Below are 25,242 nucleotides of genomic sequence, written 5' to 3'. Positions count from 1 at the left end.
AAACAAGAACTCAATGAACCAGAGGGAGGCACCCTTGTCTTACAGTCAGGCCACAGAGGAAATAAAAACCAGTGGAGCTGTGTTCTCACGGAAAAGGCCACCTAACATGGCAGGAGGCCCCATATAAAGTGTCTCTCCACATCCAAGAGCTGTGTGGTATGATCTGAGCCACTCCTCGCTGTGCGTTTAGGAAGCCCCCCTCCCCTTCCACCTCTAAGGCCTGTCTAGCTTGTCTGTACTTTGCTCACGATCCTTGCTAAAGGTCACTGTGTGTATGTGTGAGTGCACGACAGGACACACACACGAGTGCTGCTGTGTGCTGTCAGAGGACAACTCTGCAGTTCACCTCTTTACTTTTACCAGGGTTCTGGGGACCAAACTTGGTTGCCCGGCTCACATTTAAGCAAATGCCTTCACCCACTGAACCATCTTGATGGCCTGCCTGCCTGCCTGTCTTTTGAAACCACAAAGCTCCCGAGCACATGCCCAATCGGTAGGGAGGAAACCTGGCTTCCTCACCTGTGCAGAAGTCTTGGTCCTGGAGGGTAGGCTGACGGAGGAGGCGACAGGAAACTGAGTGTGTGTGAGCTGAGCGGGGGCATGGTAGGTGCGGATATCTCCGTACCTATATTCCTGGAACAGCTCACCGCTGGAGTGCACAATCTGTACCCCATGGGTCACAACCACAGGTGGGGTCAGAGGCAGCCCCTGAAGCTGGTTGCTGGGGGTGACTGTGAGAATGCGGGCTTCACCATGGGGGTTAGTAGCAGGGGTAGGCACAGGGCCAGGGGCCGGGATTGCTTTGGCATCAGAAGTCTTAACGGTTTCTTTCACCAGCTGCTGGGGGGCTTTGCTGGCTGGTGGCACCTTTACTACCCCCTCAGTGGCCCTGGGCTGTTCACTGACAGCAGTCACATGTGGGTGCACCATGATCCTCACGTCTCGGGGCACAGTGTACGGGTGTAGTCGGTACTCAGACTGCATGACCAGCACTTCTGACTGCACAGGGGCTGCAGCTCTAGCCACAGGGAGGTGATAGTGGACTTCTTCCTCAGGAGGGTGCTGGGTGGCCAGGGCAGGCACACCAGCTGCGGCAGGCTGGGGTGTGCCCACACGCTGTGGGGCCCTTGCCTCTATCTGCTGGGGCTGCAGAGGGGCCCGAGGAGAGTGCAGAGTTTCTGGCCGGATGCTGTAGGTGATGCTGGGTAATGTGGGTGTGTTCATTCTCACCTCACCTTGTGAAAGGTGACCAAGGGACACGGTCTGAGTGATGCTGTGGGGTGGCATGATGACAGACTGCTCCGGGTGGATACTGGAGATGAACTGGGGCACTGGAATGCCTGCAGCCAGCATGACGGTGGCATTGGTGGAGAGTGGTGTGGATGTGGTGCTGCTGGGATGGCATGCCCTTGGGAATGGGCCTGGTGTAGGCCCACTGGGTCGAGGAGTATGTGTATCTGGCTTTGTGGCTGCCAAGTGGGAGATGGTTCGATCTACTGGGGTGGTGGGTCCTGAAGGAACATGGTTCACTTCTGTAGGCAGTTTGCTGGGCAGGGCAGGAGGGTGGTGGGGAGTGAGGGTGGGCCCCAGGTTGGCTGGCTGAAGGACCTTGGTCTCTATTTTCAGAGTGACGGGGTCAGCAAGTTTCTTGTTAGTGGTGACTATGCTTGGGGTGAGAACAAGCTGGTTGTGAACCAGCACCGGGGGTGTGTTGATGCCCTGAGTGAGAACCTTCACTGTGCCACCTTGGGTGACAGGCGTGGACACTGAGAGGTGAATGGGCTCAGGCTTTTCCAAGGACGGACGGTCCGTCTTCACAGAGGAGATCACCGGAGAGGCATTGTATGTCTGGGCGGTCAGGACCAGGGTGGAATGGGTGGCCACATTTGCAAAAGCTGAAGGGGTCTGAGGGCCTTTGGGTGCAGACTGGGATGGGGTGACAGAATCTGCTTTCACCTGGGACTTAGATACTGACTGCTGAAACTCAATGTCCATTGCACTGGCTGGAGGGATCTGACTGATCTTGGCACTGATCCGCTGTGGGCCTTCCGTCTTCTGTCCTGAGTAGCTCAGAAGCACGACTCCTTCTGAAGTGTTCACACGCAGCCCTGCACCAGAGCCTGTGTCTGCTGGACGCTCATCAATCACTGACATAGACCCAGGGTGGAAGCGACTGTTCTCATTGCTGCTTGACCTCTGTTTGCCCTTTGCTGATGGCGCACTCACTGCACCTGTCATAGCTGCTGTGCCTGTTGTGGCGGTCACGCCACATGCAGCAGTCACTGCACCTGCAGCAGCATTCACAGGAGCCGGGGCAGCGTTCACCGTGCCCACTGTGGCACTCACTGGAGTGGTCAGGACATTGACGGGCCCAGTGAGCACATTCACAGGCCCCTTCAGGAGATTCACAGGCCCAGCAGGGGCGCTCACTAAACCCTTCAGTGTAGCCACTGAGCCCTTCACAGGACCCTTTAAGGCATTCACTGGGACCAGAGAGACATTCACCAGGCCAGTCAGGGCACTCACCAGGCCAGTCAGGGTCTGAGGAGCGGGTTTTGCCAAAGTTATCTTCTGCGAATTCTCCAGGTCAATGCTGACAGGCATCCGGCTGATGACAGACGTGATTTTAGGGGCAATGACCGGGGCCACCTTCTCTTTGTCAGCAGCTACTGGGACCTCTGAGGGCTGTGTGTCAGGAGCATTTGATACTGGAGTTGCTGACTTTTCTTCTAAGGGAGGATGTTTGGGTTCACCTGGAGGGACTGGTGCCTCGTGCAGACAAGGAGCAGCACTCACGGGCTCTGCGATGGCTGTGGTGGCACTTGTGGAAGTGACCCCGGTGGCGGATACGTATTTGGGGTCCATGAGGATCTTTCTCAGTGTGCTAGAGCTGGTGTCCACGTCAGAGGCCTTTGTGTCTGGGGGAAGAGCTGGAGATGGCGCAGACTGGACCTGAGGCTCCTCCTGTCTGGTGATCCACTCTGTCACCTTAGTGGGGGGACTCTGATGTGGGACTCCCCCAGGAATGACAGGGGGTGGGAGCTTTGCTATTGTCACTAAAGGAATTGTGGGTGGAGGTATGCTTGAGTCACTGGGTGGGGTCACCGGATCACTTTCGATGATTGAATGCACCTTGAACCTAGCCTGGGGTTCATCATCCACCAGCGCTGGCTGGGAAAGAGGTGGGAGGTCATGGGGTGTGGGCGCTTTGCATGGAGTCTTTTCTTCAACACTGCTTTCCTGACACGGACTCTCAGCAGGTGGGGTCTTGACTGGGTCAGAGGTGCATTCCTGAGGAGGGGGGGACTGAGGCTTTTCAGTCTGCTTTTCTTCCTGGGGAGCTTCTGGGGGTGCTGCTGTTGCCTCATTAGCAGCAGGGCTTTCACTCTGAGCCTGCTCGGTCTCAGAAGTACGAGTCTCTGTGGCAGCGACCACTTTCTTGTTTGCATTCCTTTTCCGGCGTCGTGTTGTCTTTTGACGTCCTTTGTCTTTCCGGGGAGGAGTGACTTCCACTTTAGACCCCTTGGCTTCCTGTACAGACTCACTGCTGTTCCCTCTGGCTTCCTTGGTGTCTGCAGAACCTGCTGAGGGGTCCGAGGCACTGCCCTGTGAGCCAGAAGACTCTGGAGCAGCATCTGCCGCTGAGGTTCCAGATGTGGTGCCAGAGGGCCCTGGCTCCGTTCCTTCCTGTAGATGCGGCTGAGATCCTGGGGGGAAGGAGGGAGATGCAGACAAGTTTTCAGGCTCTCCAGAACTGTCACTGATGATAGAGCCAATGGCCGCTGCCAGTTCGGTCTCACTTGCCTGGTGTGCAGGCTTGTGGCCGTCCTCCACAGCAGGGCCTGCAGGTGTCCCTGTGGCTGCTCCCTTGTCAGCCGCACCCATGGAGGGCTCGGAGAGCTTTGCAATGTTCTCCACGGCCTGCTCCAGCTCCATCTGCTTGGCTAGCTGTGTGGCTCCTGGGGATACCGCAGAGGCAGACACATCTTCCTTCTCTTTCTCAGGATCAATTGGGTCATGTTTCAGCTGAGACGAGGAGCCACTTTCCCTTGGGGGGCTCTTGTTTTTCTCAGGAGAGACTGCCACAAGCCCAGATTCCTTGTCCACAGCCTGCCCTGCAGCCCGGGTGGCCATTTCCAGGCTTTTCAGATGTGCAGCCCTGTCCATTGCTGACCTGGTGTTGCGAGCACGTCCCCTCTTTGACTTGGTGGTTTTCTCAGGAGGTGGTTTTCTCTCCAATGCCTCGACTGGGAAGGGGTTGGGTCCATTTTTGTCTGTGCTGGTGTCTCTCCTGTCACGTTTGGCCTCGCTGGCTGCTTCTCTGTCACCCCTGGACTTAGTGTTACTTTCTCTCGTGTTCACCTGGGCACCACCCTCAGCAGCAGCCTCAGCTTTTTGCTCGCTTCTCCCCCTTTTCCCATGGGGCCCACCAGTGGCTGCAGCCTTCTGAGACCTCGGAGACCTCCATCCCTCAGCTGGCTTGGGTGTTTCTGCTGGCTCTTTCGTCTCATGCTCTTCATCCTCGTCAGCACGCCGGCGAGTTTTAGGAGGCCTTCCCCTCCGAGGGGTGGTGGGAGCTACCACGGCCTCCTGCAGCTCCCGTTCCAATCTCTTCCTGGTCAGTCTGGGCTGCTCAGCAGGCTCTTTAGCTGGAGAGCGGCTTTCGTGATCACCCATGGTGGCATAAACGCTCCTGACATTCCGGCGCCTGGTTCGGCTGAGAGGCAGGCTAGGCTCAGGGAGCTCAGGGTCCCCTCCAGAGCTTTTAGATGCAGTCCTTGTAATCTTCTCCGCCTCCATCTTCAGTTCTAACAGCTTCTGTGCTTCTCCACGAGGAGAACTGGACCGCTTCAGCTTTTCCCGGTCTATCCTTTCGCTCTTTCTGGTGACGGGCTTCTCCACGATGCTTGCGACAGCTGCCTGGACCGGTGTCTTGGAACGCTTGCTTTTGTTTGTTTTCTTGTCTTTCGCAGAGACTGGAGGATTGGCCTCTACATCTTCAGACGCTGGGGGCTGAACTTCAGGCATAACTTCAGGTTTCTGAGTGACACTGGGTTCAATGCTTGGAGCTGCATCTGGCTTCTCCACTCTTAGCTCTTCAGCTTCCTCAGACTTCTGAGTTAGTTTTGGAAGCGGCTGGGGACTGCTGGGTTTTGGATCTATATTGTTTTCTATCTTGGAAATTGCAGTCCCAGGAGCAGGAGGCTCGGCACTCACACAAGGGATGGGCTCGGTAGCTGGGCTTTCTTGAGTAGCCTGATGCACCACTGCAGGACTTTCTCTGGAGCCTTCTCCTGGGGGTACCTCTACCTGCTTGGGCTGTTCCATGGGGATAGGAACTGGCTCAGATGCCAACTTTGCCTCCTCCAAGACGGGGGCTGGCTCCACAGGCTTCTCTCCTGCCAGCAAAGGAGCCTCTGCCATTTTCTCAGCCTTGTCTGGGGCTGATGATGCTGGTTCTGGTGTCATGGGGGTGACTGCAGGAAGCCCAGCTGACACGGGGGCTTTCGGCTCCAGCTCTTTAGTCTCAGTGACGGGTTCCGGGGTCTTGGAAATATTCTCTGGGTCCTCCTGTTTCTCAGCCTCTTTGGGCTTCTGGTCCTTCTCCTTTTCTTTCTGCTGCATCCGCGTGAGCTCCATGAATCTGCTGTGGAACAGCACCACGGGCTCCTGGACCGAGTCACTCGTGCTGTTGGCTCCATCAGATGCTTGTCTGCTGTACAGCCTCCCAGGAGGGAAGTCGGACTCCTCGCCCTTCCTTTCAAGATGCTGCAGCCGCTTAGAATCTTGTTCAAAGATGGAGCTATGTAAAAACCGAGAGGCAAACAGTTCCTGCCTCTCCTGCTCCTCTTCCCTGTGGTCATCCTTCTTATCATCCATTTTCCCCTCTGAGTCAGTCCTGATTTTCTTCTTTTTCATGTACCAGGATGGAATAGGTCTTGGGGCAGAGTCAACTTTTTCTTTATCTTTGTTGTTTCGAAAATTAGCAAAGCGGGAGTCCCAGTCAAGAAAAGACCAGTTTTCTTCACGGGATGAGGAAAGAGACTTAGCTCTTTCTAGCAAAGCTTTAGTGTCTGGTGTGATTGTCTTATCCAGAGCAAAAGAATAAAATTTATTTCTTTCTAAAGAACTAGACAGTCTTTCCTCTCGTTCACGTAGTTTGTCGTCTCTGTCCCTCAATAAAAAAGACAGCCGAGGGCTGTCGTAGAAAGTAGAGGCCCTGGGTGACTGGGATTTGTGCTCAGCATCCTCATCAGAGTCAGAGGGCACCTCGCCAGGTTCCAGATCTCGCACAGACCTCTTCCGTAAACTGTCTCTCTTGATTACGCTGTTTGGAAAACTCACGTCAAACCTGCTGGGGTCCTGTTTCCCCTGAGGGTCCCAACGATGCGGGTCCTCTTCAGAGTTCAAGACAGACAGCTTTATTCTGGCCATGTCCGCCACATGTTCTCTCTTGCTACAATCATAAGGAGTAAATTTTAAGGGGTCTTCTCTCATTGTTACATTAGAATAGGGGAGACCCTTATCATCCACTTTAGGGGACCCTTTTACTGACATTAGCTTAGGGGAACTCAGGGTGTCGTCATCTTCATGGAAGGAGCCATGGCGGATGCTGGGAGAACAGCTGGTCCTTTCAGAGTCCTCACTGATCTGCCGTGAACTTCTGTAATTCCTCTCCCTTTTGGTACAGATATCAAAATCAACATGATCCATCCTTTTCTTTTTGCTGGGGGGTGAGTCGTCAGTGACATCCTGGGGGGGCTTGCCGACCTCATGAACAAGGCTACGTCTTTCATATTCATCTACATCTTTTTTAGGACTGCCAAACTTCTCAGACTTGGCTATTTCCATCTCCATCTGCTGTTTTCTGCGACTCTGTTCCATCTGTTTTCGGTAACTCTGTGTGTGATCAATGTCAATGCCAAGCTTTTCTTCAGCATTTAGTGTGTGTGGCTTCTCCTGGCCTGCTTTATGCTCGGATGGCTCCTCACGAAGACGGCAATAGTTTTTCCTGACTTCCTCTTTCTCTGGCCCTTGATTATCTAGGAGCTGCAGCTGTTTGGGCTGAGGTTTTGAGGGGATGGCTTTTTTGGGCTGGGCTTCTTGACTTTCCACAGATGCGTGTATTGGATCTCCCAGGCCTGTGTGTCCATCTGAGCTGGGCCGTGAGCCAGACCCTGAGGAGACAGCAGCAGGCTCCTGGCAGTCTTTGGGGCTGGGAGCCGAATTAAGTCTGTCCAGCTTGGTTTTTTTTGATTCCCTTTTAAGGATTTCTTTTCTCATGGGCTTTCGTTCAGACTCGCCTTCCCTCACCAGAACACTGTCTCTTGACACATCAGGCTGCTTCTTTAGAAGCACTCGAGTGTCCTCTGTCTCAGGGCTGCTTTTCTTGACTTCTGGTTTTTGCTTTTCTGCTTTCAAGTTGGAGTCTGCAAAGCGCCTTTTCCTCGCTTCCAGCTTCTCCAGGTCCACAGTGCTCAGGCCCTCAGGTGTCTGCTCCGGCTTGAGGTGCTTCCTGAGTTTAGGCCTGCCCTCCTTATCCACCACTGCCTCTGCGTGGCTGGAAAGGGCCTTTTCCCTCGGTGCTTTCCCTCTAGCGGACTCCACAGTAGACGAGTCTGACTTGGCCAGTTCCATCTGAGAGGCCTGGGACTTCTGACCCGGGGCTGAAGGTTTAGCAGTGTCATGATCAAATCTGGTTTTGAGCTTTTCCATCCGAGGGTGGTCAATGACTTTTCCCTCCTTTTCTTTCACTCGAGTCAAAACCACACAAGGCATGAGCTCCAGACGGTTCTTGGCCGGCCCTTCCTTGTCGGCTTTCTCTCTGCTCAGTTTGGTAGAAGTCTGGCTTTTCTCAGGGCTCTGCTGCTCTCCCTCGTTCTCTTGCTCTGTCTCAGAAGACTGAGAGCTGGGAGAATGACCTTTTCCTTTCCGTCTCTGCCTGTCAGGTTTGTCCTTTTCTACTTTTTCCTTCCGAATTATTCGTCTCTCCCTCTCCACTCTCTCAGGATCAAAAGTCCGTTCTTTATCCATCTTTTCGTTTTTTGTATAGCGCTCCAATCGAGCCTTCTCCAGTTTATCGTACCGTGGTGGAGACACTGAGCTGCAGCTCCCACTTCGCTCTGAGGACCGGCGGTACAGTCTCCTCTCAGAGTCACTTGGCAATCTCTCCGAATGTGCAGGAGACACCCCAGGACTCTGTGGACGACGCAAGTGGACTGGACTCTGACTTCGCTCAATGGGCCTCCTCTCATGGTCCCGGTCAACCTCAAATCTCTCCCGTTCTCGCTCCCGTTCTCTTTGCCTATAGCTGTATTCCCGAATATCTTGTTCATAAGGATCACTCCTATATTCTCTATATTCTCGAGGGTCATCATAGTATCGGGACTCATAATATTCTCCTTGGTACGTTTCCCACTCGGAGTAAAAGTCTCTCCCTCGAGCTGGATAGTCCCTCCTGGAGTCCTCAGGGTAGGTGCCTGGAGTCCGAACACTTTCATAGTATGTCCGATCTTGGCTGTAGTCATAGGATCCTCTTCGTTCCTCTCTACCAAGCATCGAAAAGATTATGTTAGCGCTTCTGCTTCTCAACACTGTAGTCTCATCTCCGCAATCCCAGCACTCATCACAGGCAGAGGCAAGAGGACAGCTCATGGACCTCTCTGGGGCGCACAGTGAAACTACCTTACTCAAGATCTCTAGAATCATTTAGCATGGCTTTTCCCTTGCTCAACTGCAGGTGTTTAGCAGCAACTCCTAAGCTAAGGATTAAAAGCTGACAGCCTAAATAAAATTTGAATGTAAAATGCTAGGTTTTTACCTGGAGCCCTGGCCAGGAACTCTCTATGTAGACCAGGCTGGCTTCCAACTCACAGAGATCTCTTGCTTCTGCCTCTGGAGTGCTGGGATTAAAGGCGTATACAACCATGCATGACCAGCACTTGTTATAAAAGAAACTCAATAATCTCAAATAAATGACAAATATTTAAGAAGACCCACTTGCTGTGGGACAATGGTCTTTGTACCCTGTAAGGATTTGTCTCTTGTACTTGCTTAATAAAATGCTGATTGGCCAGCAGCCAGGCAGGAAGTATAGGTGGGGCAACCAGAACAGGAGAACTCTGGGAAGAGAAAAGGCTGAGTCTGCAGTCATAACCCAGACACAGAGGAAGCAAGATGAGACTGCCTTGCTGATAAAAGGTACCACGCCGTGTGGCTAACACAGATAAGAATTATGGGTTAATGTAGGATGTAAGAGTTAATAAGAAGCCTGAGCTAATAGGTCAACCAGTTTATGACTAATGTAGACCTCTACATTAGTGTGTTTCTTTGGGATGGAATGGCTGCAGGACCAGGTGGGACAGAAACCCACTGCTCCTTACAGCAATTCCATTGTACTGTACCATATACATGTATTAGGTTATATCACACTGTACCAATAAACTTATGTAATTGTATCAACTTTTTAAAAAGAATTTTTCAAATGTTTAAATCTCAGGGCTGGAGAGATTGCTTAAAAGTTAACTTCATTATTCTTGTAAAGGACCCATGTTTAGTTCCTAAAATCCGCACAGTGGCTCACAGCCTTCCGTAACTCTAGTTCCAAGGGAAGTGATGAACTCTTCTGACCTCCTTGGGCACCAGACACACTTAGAGCTCAAACATATATGCAGGCAAAACACTCACGCATAAACTAAAAATAAGCAAATCTTTTAAAAAATGTTTTATCCGGGCATGCCTGTAATCCCAGTCCTTGGGAGGCAGAGGTAGGCAGGTCTCCAGATACTGAAGGCTAGCCTTATCTACAAAGCAAGCTACAGGTCAGCTGAGGTTATAGTGAGATCCTGCCTCAAAACAAAACAAAAAAACAACAAAGTTTATTGTTAGGCTTAGTGGTGCACACCTTTAGTCCCAGCACTGGGAAGGCAGAGGCAGGCAGATCTTTTGAGTTCGAGGCCAGCCTGATCTACAGAGTGAGTTCCAGAATGGCCAGGGCTACACAGAGAAACCCTGTCTTGAAGAGAAAAACAAAAACAACTCACAAAAAACCCTAAAAACCCAAAAAAGTTTAGGTATTTATTGTATGTTTTGTTTCCTGAAACACTTCCCACCTTTCCCAAAAGAATTAAAAATAAAATCAGCTCCAACTTTCAAAATTTCATTTACTTAAAAACTTTTTTTTTGCTTTTCTTCAAACTGCCAGCTAACAAATCAAGTCTAGCTTCAAGCACTATAAAATGTTCCCTCCAGCTGCCCATCCATTGCACTCAGAACAAGAGTCAGCTTGTCCAGCAGAGTACAACTGAGCACACTCCTATCAGAGGGAAGTTGGCTCCTTTATACTCAATTCCCAAAACCCTTATCTGCTGTGTGTATGATGTGTACGTGGATGTGCACACATCAAAGCACATGTGAGCATTCCGAGGACAGCTCTGTAGCCTTGGCTCTCTCTCCACCTGAGCTGCAGAGCTCTAGTGCAATGCAGGCTTTGGTGGCAAGCGTCGACCTGCTGTGCCATCCCACTGACCCTCCTAGAAATTTTCAGTGACAAATGTCTAACTGCCAAATTCCTCAAGGGCAGATAAAGCAAAGCATGGTGGTATGTGCCTGTAACGTCAGGAGGTAGAGGCAGGAAGATCACAAGTTCAAGGCCAATTTTATCAGCTATAGGTCAGCCCATGGTATATGAGCATGTGGTGATGACTAAAGTCAAAAATAAATGGCTGCCCATTTTCCACTAGAACCCAAATCATATGTGTTAAAAATAGCAGTCCCGGTGGGTGTGATGACACAGGCCTGTAATCCCAGCTGCTTGGGGAACTCAGTGAGACCGCTCTCAAAAATACAGCTGGAGATGCACCTCAGGGGCAGACACTGTATACCACAGGCTTCAATCCTAGATACTCCCCACATCCAACCAATAACCACTCACTCATGCTCTAGATAAAAAGCCAGTCTTGGAAGAGCATGCTGTCTTGGGTGGGTGAGGTGTGTTCATTCTAGAAAATATTATCACCAGCTGCACAGGCTTGGTTCTGAGTCCCAGTCTCTGCAGCTCTCACCTCACTTTTTGGGTCACTGCAACACAGTAACAGTTGGTCGGATGTGGCAGTGCATGCCTTTGATCCCTGCACTCAAGAGGAAAGCAGGGTTCCTCAATCTGAAGCCAGCCTTGTCTACACAGGAAGTTCCAGACTAGTGGGGGCTACAAAGTAAAACATTGAAAAAAAAGGAGAAAAATAACAACAACAACAACAACAAGAAAACACCAGGTCACTAGGCACAGAACTAGAGTAACTTAAATACACAAGGCAAGGAAGTGCTTCCCTTTGTGAAGCTGGACACATTACATTCTGCCCAATATGAACAAAGACTCCTGCCTAGCGAGTTCACTGCTTTGCTGAACTACAGTAGGAGCCACATCTTTGGTTCTCACAGCTCTAGACAGAACCTCGGGTCTCTCACATGTTACAAGTACATTCTGCTGAGCAGTGGTGGTGCACATCTTTAATCCCAGCACTTGGGAGGCAGAGGCAGGTGGATCTCTGTGAGTTCGAGGCCATCCTGGTCTACAGAGCGAATTCCAGGACAGCCAGGAACACAGACAGGAGAAACCTGTCTCAAAACAAAACAAAACAAAAAAAAAAAAAAAAACAGGCAAACAAGCAAACAAAAAGAATGCATTCTACTGCTGAGTTGCATGCCATGCTTTGTGTGTTTGCTCTTGAGATAGGGCCTAGCTACTCTGTAGTTTTGAATACAGGATCCTCTAGGTTTAGGCTCCTCAGTACTAGGATTACAAGTATAAGTCACTAAGCCAGCCTATGTGGCAAGACAGGGCTTCAAGAAAACAACACCCCATACCAAACAAAACAAACGAAACAACACTATCAAAAACGAAACAACAAAAACTCCACAGTACCAAGACTGTGTATTAAGCGAGCTGGAGCTAGGGTAGAGCGCAGCACTAAAATGTCCAAGATTTGCACAATGCTCTGTGTTTGATTCTTAGCCTAACAAAACAGAACAGAAAACTAAAATTACATTGTGTAGTAAAGTGCTTGCCAAGTACCTGCAAGCCCGAGGGCCTAAGTTCAATTCTCAGCACCCATCTAAAAGGCTGGTGGGGCTACATGCTCGGAATCCCAGCACTGGGACTATGAAGACAGAATAAGCAAGGGCCCCCAGACAACAGTGAGACCTTGTTTCAAAAAAAAAAAAAAAAAAAGCAAGGTGGACCGGGCGGTGGTGGCGCACACCTTTAATCCCAGCACTTGGGAGGCAGAGGCAGGCGGATCTCTGTCAGTTCGAGACCAGCCTGGTCTACAAGAGCTAGTTCCAGGATAGGCTCCAAAACTACAGAGAAACCCTGTCTCGAAAAAAACAAAAACAAAAGCAAGCAAGCAAACAAACAAAAAAAGCAAGGTGAACAGCTCTTAAGAAATAACATCTGTAATTAACCTCTGGCACATGCACGCACACGCGCGCACGTGTACACAAACACACACACACCTATGTCAAAAACTTATTTTGATGAGTCCATGAAGCTTAATAATTTCAGCAGGGACCAGGACAACAGAAGACTGGGGCCCATCCAGTCAGCCTAGTGGAGGCATCACTTACAACGCCGCTTGCCTTGTCCATAGAATGGAGGGAAATCATCCCACCAAAGAGGTGATGCCTTGCATTTCAAACAAGAACTGGCAGCAGTAAATTTTGGAAAAAGTTCTGTTCAAACTACCAAACATAGATAGGAAAACCTATTTAACCATGTAAACTCATCCTGTGCTGACAAGTAGGAACCCTGGGCTTTCCCCCAGCATAAAAAATGCTGTAATGTAAGTTACCCGACTTGAGGGTTGGAGATTTAGCTCAGCAGCAGTGTGCTTGCCTAGTAATGTTGGTGTTTCTAATCCTGAACTCAAACACTGGAGTCAAGCACCTTTCCCATCAGACACCAGATACCACCCCTCACTTTAAAGCAAAGGAAACATCCTTGAATTTGATGCTGAAGAATGCATTATACATCCAGTAACATCTGAGACCTTCCCCCTTCTACCTCCTGCATGAGGATATAAATGCCATTAGATGGAGATTAATCATGGAAATTAACTAAAGAACAGATCATCACTAAAATTAGTGAATCTTAAGTAGTAATATACAAAAATCAACCCGTACACTACTTCATCTACCCTCACAAGACTCTGCTTTTTTAAAAAAACATTTAATATATACACAGAGAAGACTAACAACTGTTAATGCCTCAAGTACAATGAATGAAACCTCCAACACACTCCAATGTACTGACAGCCACCTTGGGAAGGAGCACACTTGGCATAGAATGATTGCCTGGCAAGTGTAAGGCCGAATTAGATGCCCAGCACCACCTAAGTCAGTTATAGTGGCATAAACCTGGAAAGCCGGCACTCAGGAGGCTGAGACAGAAAGGCCATCAAGGTCATCCTCGGCTTTAATAAAAAAGCCTGGGGCTAGACTAGGGTACATGAAACCGCAACCAGTGACTTCAAACTGCTACTTCTAGGAACTGGGACTAAGAATATTCTGTCCAAAGCGACTTGGATATACAAGCACACAATTTCATGTGTGCTCTTTCTGATGGGTGAGATGGGGGTTGGGACAGACAACCCCTCACACTGGTTCACTAGCTGAAGAACTAGACATTTTCAGTGTTCTGTAATCTGAATTCTGATCTTTTCATGAGAGACTATCAAAAGCCTTACCTACTAGAATTTTGACAGTGGGGTCAGTTTAACTTAAAAGCTCAAGAGGTCAGTGACTTAGCAGGACACTAAGCTAGGAAAGGTCTCGAAGAGATGCTGTGTGACTTTAACACAGCAAACTGGGACCAGCGGCAGCGAAGGAGACGCTGCTGGGCTCCAGCAGTCCCCCAAGTTCTGGTGTTTTCTGGCCTTAGCTGTCTAAAGCCTTTGGATATGTATGGGGGAGAACAGGTGGTCACACTTCAGACAACCACCACAGAGGGATGTCGGGCAAAAGGCTTTTTTTAGTACAGGCAATAGTTTCCACTTTCAAACACCATCAGCTATGAGAAGAGCCTGGTTATTATGTGAGCGCATTTTAAAAGGTCATCTAATCAACAGGAGAAAAAGGTCAAACACTGTATTACTGGGACCAAAAAAATGGCTTATCTTCTGCACTGCCAAAGCCATGTATGTTTATATGAGATTTGACTTTCTCTCTCTCTGTCTGTTTTTTGAGACAGGGTTTTTCTGTGTAGCCTGAAGCCCTTCCTGGCACTCACTCTGTAGTGCTGGCCTCGAACTCACAGAGATCCGCCTGCTCTGCCTCCCGAGTGCTGGGATTAAAGATGTGTGCCACCATTACCCACCAGCCTGACTTTATTTCAGAGACAAACACTTCACAACTCTTTCCCAATATGAGTGCTCAATGCGGCCTGAGACACGGTGTCCCCACCCTACCCTCAACCACATAAAAACTAGATTTGTCAGAATAAACCTATGCTTTCTATACGACAGGTTAAAAAATGTGTTTGGGGCTGGGCGGTGGTGGCGCACGCCTTTAATCCCAGCACTCGGGAAGCAGAGGCAGGCGGATCTCTGTGAGTTCGAGACCAGCCTGGTCTACAAGAGCTAGTTCCAGGACAGGCTCCAAAACCACAGAGAAACCCTGTCTCGAGAAAACCAAAAAAAAAAAAAAAAAAAAAAAAAGTGTTTGGGGAGAACTGAGTAGAAATGAAAAAGAAATCAGCCCAAAACACTAGAATCAACCTATATTGGCAGGCCTGCTGGACACACCTCAGGCTGGGGTGCTTCAGAAGTAAAATGCTGAATCTACATGGTCCTGGTGATCGTTCCCAAAACTGATGGTCTAGCCCAACAGTGAACAAGAACCTACCTTCTCTCTGTTAGCATTTCATAGAAGTCTCTGATATCTTGACCAGACTTCTCCATGCAATGATAAAATGCCAACTGGCTTTCCCGATTTGCAAAGTCCACCTTTAAAAAAACAAATTCATAATAAAACTCATTATTATGTGATGCACAGATCTAATACAAATATAAACAATATATAAAAAGATTTTATAAAGAAAGAGAGGTTTCAGATCTCAATTTTGGGAAGTTTTTTGTTTGTTTGTTGAGAGAGGGTTTTTCTATACTGGAACTCACTTTGTAGACCAGGCTGGCTATGAACTCAAAAGTTCTACCTGCCTCTCTGTCTCTTAGAGATTAAGACTGAAGGTGTGTGCCTTGTGGCCAGCCAATGACTGGTCTAATATGAGGCCCACGCCACAAGAGGGAGCTCATGCCCGGCACTACCTGGACGACAAGGAAACTGAGGCTGGATAATGCAGACAGACACCTAGGGTAGAAGCACGACTGGAAAAAAATAAAATAAAAATGATGAGCTTATCCAGAACGATGCTCTGCAATACTCATGGTCACCAGCTGTAACCAGAAAGACTGCCTCTGGCAGCTGACGGGAGTGGATACGAAGACCCACAGAGACCCACAGCCAAACATTAGGCAAAGAGAGAGTGAGTTCAGGATGGAGATCTCGATAAGGTGCCCCACCCCAAGCTAGAGAACACCTAAAGTGGGGAGAAGGAATTGTGTGAGCCAGAGGGATGGAGGACAATGGGAGATTCGGGTTGGGGAATCAACTAATAAGGGCTCATGGGGGCTCGGAGACTGAGGGAGCAATTTCGGAGCCTGCATGAGTCTGCACGAGATCTTCTACATATATGTCATGGTTGTTGGCTTGGTGTTTTGGGAAAACTCATGACAGTAGAAGTGGGGGTGTCTCTGACTCTTCTGTCTGCTCTCAGGACTCTTCCTACTGGGTTGCTTTGCCTAGCCTTGATGTGACAGTTTGTGCCTAGTCTTATTGTATCTTGTGCTATTTTTGTTTAAAGTCCCTGGGAAGCTTATTCTTTTCGGGAGGGGGGGGGCACCGGGACAAATAGTGGGGATCAGTCTGGGGAAGAAGGGGTAACTGGGAGGAATGGTAGCTAAGGTCAAGATGTATTAATGAGAAAAGAGTAAAAGTTTAAAAATAATTTAAAAATAAAAGGTGTGCACCACAACACATGGCAAATTTTAGAAAGTTTAAGAGAAATTTTTTTTTTCAATAGAAAACTTCCAAATTCTACATAAATCTTGACAGATACAATTTAAAGGTCCCAAAAGCCATCCAGAAGTGAAATGGCCAGGCACGGTTCAATTCCCAAATTGCGGAGGTTGAATCAGGACAGTCACAGGGGCCAGTCTGGGCTACATAGTGAGACTCATACCCACACACCCACAACTTCTCCCCTTGCCAATCAAACAACAACAACAAAAATCAAAAATAAAATGTTAACAAACTTCTACCAGAATTCTGAGTTGGCAAATGCCTGGGTCAATTAAATTGGTAATCTATAGTTGGGCAATCTATGGTGCACATAAATTTGTGAGAATAGCCAGGACAACAGAACATGAGGACAAGAAAGTTCTATTTTCCGGCTGCCTAGCTACATGTTCTACTGCCAAAATACTATTATTTTACTTTAATCTAGACATTAGTCCTTAAGTTCATAACTATGCCAAACAACTATGAAGAGTGAGTTTTTAAACAAGCAATACCAGGAACATGAACACACAAACACACACGCACAAGGCTTACAGTCACAGGTAGCTTACTTTTGGAAGCTGACTGACTGTGCCACTGGCACACAGACACTCACTGTAATGGGGAAGGGGGTCCCTGCACCAAGAACACAGGTAAGAGCGTCAGGCATCCAGGGAAAGAAGTGTGTTGAAAAGGACTTTAGGGAAGGGCCTATGGCTAAGGGCATAAAAGACCTGTGTACACAAATAGCAAGCAAGAATACCCTATTATTTCCCTTAAAAACTAAGGACAAATAAAACCATGTTTGGTAAACCACTCTCTTCACTGGCAACCTACATTTGAGACTCTGCGTAGAATCTGAACAGATTTTGGTTTTGGTTTTTGAGGCAAATCATACTCTGTGGACCTGTCTGGGATTAAAGGTATATGCCACACACAGCCTTTGGCTTTTGTTAAAGTCACTGTGCACACCTTAATTTTATTCCCACCAATTTTCCTGCCCTTGGTCTCCTTGACAGCTGCTTGTGCATACTCAATCTCATTGTAGAGAACCAGAGCCATGCCTTTTAAGCGGTCAAACACCACCTGCAAAAAAATACAACAACCAATTAAGAGCTTTTTCTACTGGTGTGAATGTCAGTCCCCAAAAACCCTAAATCACAAGGATGTTCCTAAGGAAAAGTACCATATTAGACTACTCCAGAAAAACTTGGCTTTTCCAGAAGAGGCTTGTCTTAATAGAAACACTAAATTCTGTGTGCATAAACCACAGAACCATACACAGTACTGTTTTTGCAAACACACTAAGTTCGGTGTGCAAAGATCATGGAATCATGCATGGTAGACAAACTAAGTTAGGTGTGCAGAGACCACGAAACCATGCATGGTACTGTCGTAGCAAACACACTAAATTCGGTGTGCATAGATCATGCAAACATGCTATTGTCTTAGTAAACACATGTCAGATATCCCAAGGACAACAGAATCGTGGTACTGAGGCTTTCAATATATTACATCTTCTTTTTCTATATTTTGCTAAGACCATTCTTCTATTTGAGGCTCAAAATAATAAGAGGATGTAACTGGGCCCAAGATCCTTTCCCTGCATCTGTGGGTGTGCTATTTATTGGTCATATAAAAATTCTGCTTCATGAACACGTTAAATTCATAACTGCTGAAACATAAATCTGATCTAGGGATACAACTCAGTGATAGAGAACTTATCTAGCACATGCAAGACCCAATGTTTAATCTTCAGCAACAGCATGAGTAAAACTTAGTACATTTAGGTGTGAATATAAATTCCTCTCTCCCTCCCTCTCCCCCACGTTATTATTTCAGACAGAGTTTCACGGTGTAACACCCTCCTACCTAAGCCTATCTAATGCTGAGATTACAGGCATGAGACACCATGTCCACCTACTAGACTGGCGTGTGTGTCAAATTTAAAGGACAAATTCAGGTGCCAGTCCTTCCTTGCCTTCCAACTTGAGATGGACTGTCATTGATCTGCCACAAACTCCAGACTCATGCCCTATGAACTTCTCGTAGTCTCCCGTCTGTGCCTCCTATCTCCCTGTAGTACTGGGATTACAGACATGGATGGTGCATCTGGCTTTGATGTGGACTCTAGGAATTTGAACTCGGGTACTCATACTCTTAGCCACCTCTCCAGCTCTAGACTACTTTCCCCTTCTATCAGTGTGTGTGTCTGCAAGCATGATGTATGTGTGTGGACAGGAATGCCAGAGCACATGCAGACATCAGAGGACATCTTTGTGGAGCTGGTTCTCTCACTCCACCTTTAGGTGGGTGTTGGGAATCAAACTCAGGTTACCAGATTGTGTGGCAAACTCATTTACCCGCAGAGTTATCTTGCTGGCTCTGGACTAATTTTCATGAGAGAAAATTATAAAAAATCGCTAGCAACTTACTCTACTGTTTCTAAAAAAGAAATCACCTTGCTAGTATACTACAATTTTTTTTTAATTAACTTATTTTGACTAAGTACATCTATGGGACAGCTGTCATGGCATCACAGTGCTATTTGAAAATGGAAGCTTGGGGCTGGAGAGATGGCTCAGCAGTTAAGAGCACACTGACTGCTCTTCCAGAGGACTCGGGTTCAATTCCTAGCACCCACATGGCAGCTCACAACTGTCTATAACTCCAAGATCTGACATCCTCACACAGTCATACATGCAGGCAAAACATCAATGCACATTAAAATATAAATAGATAAATTATTTTAAAAAAGAAAATAGAAGCTTAAGAGACATTTTAAATTTAAACTGGAATTTTTGTTCTGTTTTCAAGACAGGGACAGCAAAGATAGGATTCCTCAGTGTAGCCCTAGTTGTCCTAGAATTCGATCTGCATACCAGGCTAGCCTCGAACTCACAAAGATCTGCCTGCCTCTGCCTCCCGAATACTGGGATTAAAGGCGTGCGCCACCACTGCCTGGCATAAACTGGAATATATTTTTAAAAACTTTTCTATCAGCCGAGCGGTAGTGGTGCACGCCTTTAAGCCCAGCACTTGAGAGGCAGAGGCAGGTAGATCATCTTGAGTTCAAGGCTAGTCTGGTCTACAGAGCAAGTTCCAAGATAGTCAGAGCTACACAGAGAAACTCTGTCTCGAAGAACCAAAAATAAAATAAAAACTTTTATACCTACAGAATGTATAGCTTTAAAAGCATAAATGAAACTTGAATTACCAAATTTAAGCTGTAGAAGTTGTTCAAAACCCATTTTCTTAATGCTTTTCTAAATAGGTAGGTATTGAATGTGAGCATTTCTATGCAGTATACACTAGTCAACAGAACAGACTGGTATTTAATTTGATGCTTTATTTTTTAATTTATGCACATTGATGTTTTGTATGCATGTGTATCTGGTGGATCTCCTAAAATTGGAACTACGGACAGCTGTGAGTTGCCTGTAGGTGCTGAGAACTAAGCCCAAGCCCTCTAGAAGAGCAGCCAGTACTCTTACCTACTGAGCCATCTCTCTGGCTCCAGCTATTTTATCAGAAAGTTCACAAGTATAAAGACAAATTTTTATATGAGACTTTCATTTTTTAAAAGCTGTATGACACTACCAGAGACGGTGGAAAGGTCTATGTCATGAGTAAGCAAAATATTTTTTAAAATCCTATTTTATTTAACTTTATATATGAGGAGCTCCAGATTTTTCCGGCATCTCGTATCATTTGGGAAAGCGCTTTATTTACTGCTGGTTATTTTATAGCGCTAGGCACTGAGCCTAGAGCCTGGCCCAACAGACCATAAATCTAAATTCAATTTTTAAAAACCTTATGCATGCATATCTCTGTGTGTGCAATATGTGAAGTGCCTGCACAGCCCAGAAGAATGTGTTGGGTCTCTGCAGCTGGAGTTCCAAGCAGGGTCGAACTACCTGGCGTGCGTGCTGAGAACTGAACTCGGATCCTCTGGAGAGCAGCAAGTGTTTTTAAGCACTGTGCACCTCTGCAGACCCAGCCAAGAGTGTTTGAGGATATGAATTATTAAAGGAAAGGAAAGGACAACAGTAGAAAGTGAGACTGAAGGACAGAACACAAAGAAATACTAAGAAATAAAGTAAAGAGCAAAAGCCTACCTTTACCACAGGCCCGTAGCGGCAGAAATGCCGTGTTAAATACTGATCAGACACGTTTGAAGAAAGCCCATCTAGCCACACACAGTTTGTAGGCATGCTCTTTCCGAAACCCAGCTGAAATTCAAAGAGAAAATTCTATCACCATAGATCACAATTACCACTCTCAGAAAACTAGTCTTCTATAAAAATGCTGAACTGTGTGTGTCTGTCGCGCTAGTTTTTGAACCCAGCAGCTTACATGGTAAAACGTGTTGACATCTACCACTGAGCTCAAAACAATGTGCAAGTAGTTCATAAGTAATAAACAACAATCAAAACTTACAACAGGGCAATCCTGCTTGGCCCCGAGTGGCAGGCTACAATGACAGGATGAGGACACAGAGAAGGCTACCTTTAGCACTTACTGTCCTTCTGCAGCCCTAAAATAATAAGGTAAGTCCCCAAAACCTTAAAGCAATTCAAACAGTAACAGGGTAAGTTATGCACTTCACATACCTTGAGGCGGTTATTTCCAAGGTACTCTCCATCCATCTTCTTGATAGCCTTACACACACTGGCAATATCACAGTACTGCAGGAAGGCATACTGAGGGACTCCGTTCACTTTCTTAATGTCAATGTCCTGCAAGAGTCAATCAGCATCACTTAGCAATATGGTAATAAGAAAATAAATCAGCACTTGGGAGGCAGAGGCAGGCGGATCTCTGTGAGTTCGAGACCAGCCTGGTCTACAAGAGCTAGTTCCAGGACAGGCTCCAAAACCACAGAGAAACCCTGTCTCGAAAAAACAAAAAAAAAAAAAAAAAAAAAAAAAAAAAAAAAAAAAAAGAAATCAGAAGAAACCAAGTCCACATAGATAACGCTTCTTTCTACAAGTCATGTTCCCAGTAACTTTAGTTGGATCATGTCTGCATACACTGTAAACTGGTGGGAGAAAGATCACATATCATGAAAGCCATCCCATATGAGGTCCCTGGCAGAAGAGCAACTGTACTGCAACTTAAAAATTTAAATCCATGGTAAAGGGAAATTAATAACAAAGGAGAAGTTGCCTACTTGGTAGAATACCAGAAAGTAATTACCTTTGGTACTGTGACATAATCTTTTTGGTACACTGTGAAGATGTGTCACCTGGATTGGTTTAATAAAAAGCTGACCTGCCAATAGTTAGGCAGGACTTTGGGGTCAGAGGAGGATACTGGGAAGAAGAAATGGAGACGCCAGAAGACACAGGGCAAGCATGATAGGTATTATGGAGATGAGGTAATGAAGCCACGAGACAGAAAGTAAATTAATATAAATGTGTTGATTTAAGCTGAAGAGCTAGTTAAAAACAAGCCTAAGCTATCAGCCGAGCTTCCATAATTAAAAAGAAGTCTCTGTGTCATTATTGAAAAGCTGTCAGTCCTGATTTAAAAAAAAGACTAACTATACTTTGGCACTGTCAAAAATCTTAAGTAGAACCAAACTCCTTAATACACTACCTGAGCCTGGCATGGGGGTAAGAGCCTTTTAATCCCAGTACTCGGGAGGCAGAGGAAGGTAGATATTTGTGAGTTGGATGTCAGCCTGGTCTATAGAGCTGGTTCCAAGACAGTCAAGACTACACAAAGAAACCATCTTGAAAAACTCCAAAACCATAAAACCACTACTTGAAAAGAACAATCAAGAAATCAAGTTCTCAAGATGTGCTAAATCCATCACTATGATCATTAGTGTGCATGCTCACGCCTACAGCCCTCACATTCGGAAAGGTGACAAGAGAGGAGCTCTAGTTCAAGGCTGGCCCGCCACACAGAGACCCTGTTTCAAAACAAAGGACTACACTGTATCATTTAAAAAACAATAGTCTTTTTCTTCAAGCACAAAATATGAGCAAGAGACAGGCCAACACACAGAGGCATAGAACACACACAGGACTAGAAATGGAATGAACACACACACACACACAACAGCTGTTAACTATCATACAGTCTTTACTCCTCAAAATCCAAACTTAAAGCTTCTTCATTGCTGTTCAGTCTTGAGCTGGGTATGACATCTGTGATCCCAGCACTCAAGACAAAGGCAGAAGAGAGCTCACAAATTTAAAGTAAGCTCAGTCTGCACATCGAGCTCTGGGTCAGCCGGGGCTACATAATGAGATTCTGTCTTACAGAATACAGAAATAAAAGGCATTTAAAACATGCCTGGCTTATCACAGAACTCTGGAGGAGAGGTAGGAGGATCTATGTAAGTTCAAGGCTAGTCTAGTATAAAGAAACTTTGTCTCAAAAAAAAAAAAAACAAACAAACAAAAAAACAAAACCCAACAAAAGTGGGGGGGGGGGGTAGAAGTGCAGTTCGGTGGGTACAAAGTATGTGCCTAGCAGGTGCGAAGCCCTGAATCTGTTCTTTAATGCCTAAGAATTCCCAAGTACTATGGACAGCAGGAGTTATCAAAAGTTCAAAGTCACCTCTGGCTACGGACAACATTCGGTGGCAGAGTGGGCTACAAGCACATCTCACTTTCTAATTTACTAATTTTTATTGTATGTGTTATGAGTGTTTTGCCTGGATGTACGTCTGCACCATGTGTGTGCAATGCTAGCAAAGGCCAGATGAGGGCCCTGGATCCACTGAAACTATAGTTACTGGTGGTTGTGAGCCACCAGGTGGGTGCAGGAAATGGAACCTGGGTGTTCTGTAATAGTCAGTGCTCTGAAGCACTGATTGATCTCTCCAGCATGACTTCTCTGAAGAAAAAAAGAGAGAGAAAGAAACCAAGCAAATAAGTGGGGTTTTAAAATCCCACTTGAAATTATTATAAAAGTATTGTTTCTGCTTTAAAAACAAGAGTCTCTGGCTGGGAAGATAGCTCAGTGGTTACGAGCAAGCACTTCTCCTGTAGAGGACGTGAGTTCGGTTCCCAGCATCCACTTCGGGCAGTTCATAACTGCCTGTAACTCCAACTCCAAAGGTTCTTAACACCTCTGGCCTCAGTGGGCATCAATACTCACGTGCATATATCCATTCACAGACATATACACAACTGAACATGATCATATGCATATATCCACACACAGACACGCACAGAATTAAACATGATAATGCCCACATGCACATATCCACACGCAGACATATACACAATTAAACATGATAATTAAAAACAAAGCAAACATTATGTAACCCCAGCTGGCCTGGGAACTCACTATGTAGACAAGACTGCCCTTGAATTCAGAGACCTGCCTGCTTCACTACTCAGCAAGACACTGTCTCAGATTTTTTAAAAAACAGGAAGCTGGAGAGATGGCTTGGCATTCATTTATGGGCACTGGCTGCTCTTATAGATAACTTGATTTCAGTTTCTAATATACATATGGCAGCTTCCAATCTCCTGTAACTCCAGTTCCAGGGTGTCTAATGTCCTCTTGTAGACTCCAAAGGTACCTGGTACACACATGGTACACAGAAATATATGTAGTCAAAATGTGTATACACATGCGCACTCTCTCTCTGTCTCTCTCTCTCAAGAGTCTTGTAAAAAATGTTAACAGGAAAATGGTGGTTCACATTTCAAGGAAAGCTTGGGCTATATGAGACACTGGGCTTTAAAAATGAAAAAGGGATAGAGCAAAGGGGAAATATCTCATTTGTCCTTAAATATCACATATCTATATCCTTTCTCTTGCTCTCATGTTCTACAAAGACCTACAGCATTTTTATCACTGAAGAAGCATACCACAATTTCTCCAAAGCGCTGAAAGATGTTTCGAAGGTCATGGTAAGTAGTCGTCTTTTCAAGGTTGCCAATAAAAAGAGTTCTTGTTGCTTTGGGATGGAATTCATCTATCCTTTCATCCAAGGGCCGAAATTCATTTTCACTTTCTGTTTCTGTGAGTGGATGGGGCAGAATAGAACAGGGTGCTTTAATACATTCTCTAATACATGATTTACTTATTTGAAAAAATATGTGCTTATAACAAACTGTATCATCCTGGGCCTGGTGGCCAGGCCTGTAACCTCAGCACTCAGGAAACAGTGATGCCAGGACTGAGAGTTCAAGACCAGCCTTGCTGCACAGTAGATACTGTCTCAGACAAACAAGTGAGCATACAAAAACTGAAGCTATTGCTCAGAGAATTTAACAAGAAAGGTTTTTGTTTGCTTGTGGGTTTTATTTTATTTTTATTTTTGAGATAGGCTTTCACCATGCAGTTGTAGCTACCTTGAATTTACAGGTATCTGTGAGTTGTACTCAGTGCTGAGATTAAAGGCATGTACCACCATGACATCCATTATTATAGTATGTGTGCATGACGTATGAGTATGGGCATGTGTGGAAGTCAGGGGACAACTTTGTGAGTGGGTTCTCTCTAGTCACCCCTACATGGGTCCCAGGGAGAGACTCAGGTTACATATAAGTGCCTTTTACACTCTGGTCTTAACACTGAGTATGAAATTATAACTTGGCTATACATGGTGATACACCTCTGCAGTCCTAGAACTTAGAAAGTAGATACAGGATAATTGAGAGTTCAAGACCAGCCTGTGCCATATACGAATTCTAGGCAACTGTGGGCTTCATAGGGCAACCCTATCTCAAACAAACAAAAATCACGTATACTCTACGATCTAAAGGAAACTGCAACTCAGCAGAAAACAGTCCCAGGACATTGTTTAGTTTCATTTGCTTTGAAGATCTTAATGATATTCAACATTTCATGTTTACTACATTAATAGTAATTTTTACTACAGTAATATTAATTCAAATGTTTAAATCAAGACTTTAGGGGATGGAGAGATGGCTCTGAAGTTAAGTACTGGCTGCTTTTGCAGAGGACCCAGGTTCAATACCCAGCATCCATAGCAGCTCCCAAACCCATCCAGCTCCAAGGGATCTAACAGTGTCTAGCTTCCATGGATACTAGGCACACACATAGTGCACAGACATATGCAGGTATAACAACCAACCAAATACAATTCTAAAATAATTACTTTGGGGGAGGGGGTTAAGACAAGGGAGGTTTCTCTGT

The 25,242-nt window shown here is 46.3% G+C and overlaps 1 protein-coding gene across 5 annotated transcripts in view; it reads right to left on the bottom strand.

Annotated features, from left to right (window-relative positions):
• The window catches only part of Spen (spen family transcriptional repressor), a 77,286-nt gene that overhangs the window by 2,735 nt on the left and 49,309 nt on the right, over window positions 1-25,242 (bottom strand). For 4 of the 5 annotated variants that reach the window (XM_057783569.1, XM_057783571.1, XM_057783570.1 and 1 more), the window contains exons 6-11: window positions 23,949-24,100; window positions 20,724-20,849; window positions 20,229-20,342; window positions 17,083-17,196; window positions 14,899-14,999; window positions 520-8,548 (exon numbers count right to left, since the gene is read on the bottom strand). In XM_057783569.1, coding sequence (XP_057639552.1) covers window positions 520-8,548; window positions 14,899-14,999; window positions 17,083-17,196; window positions 20,229-20,342; window positions 20,724-20,849; window positions 23,949-24,100 — 8,636 coding nt within the window. The remainder of the gene's footprint in view (window positions 1-519; window positions 8,549-14,898; window positions 15,000-17,082; window positions 17,197-20,228; window positions 20,343-20,723; window positions 20,850-23,948; window positions 24,101-25,242) is intronic. The other variant, XM_057783573.1, reaches the window with a different exon arrangement.

Source organism: Chionomys nivalis, chromosome 11 (genome assembly GCF_950005125.1).
Source record: "Chionomys nivalis chromosome 11, mChiNiv1.1, whole genome shotgun sequence".
NCBI lineage: Eukaryota > Metazoa > Chordata > Mammalia > Rodentia > Cricetidae > Chionomys > Chionomys nivalis.
Note: the sequence above shows the minus strand (reverse complement) of the source record. Positions and strands in the feature narration are given on the sequence as shown.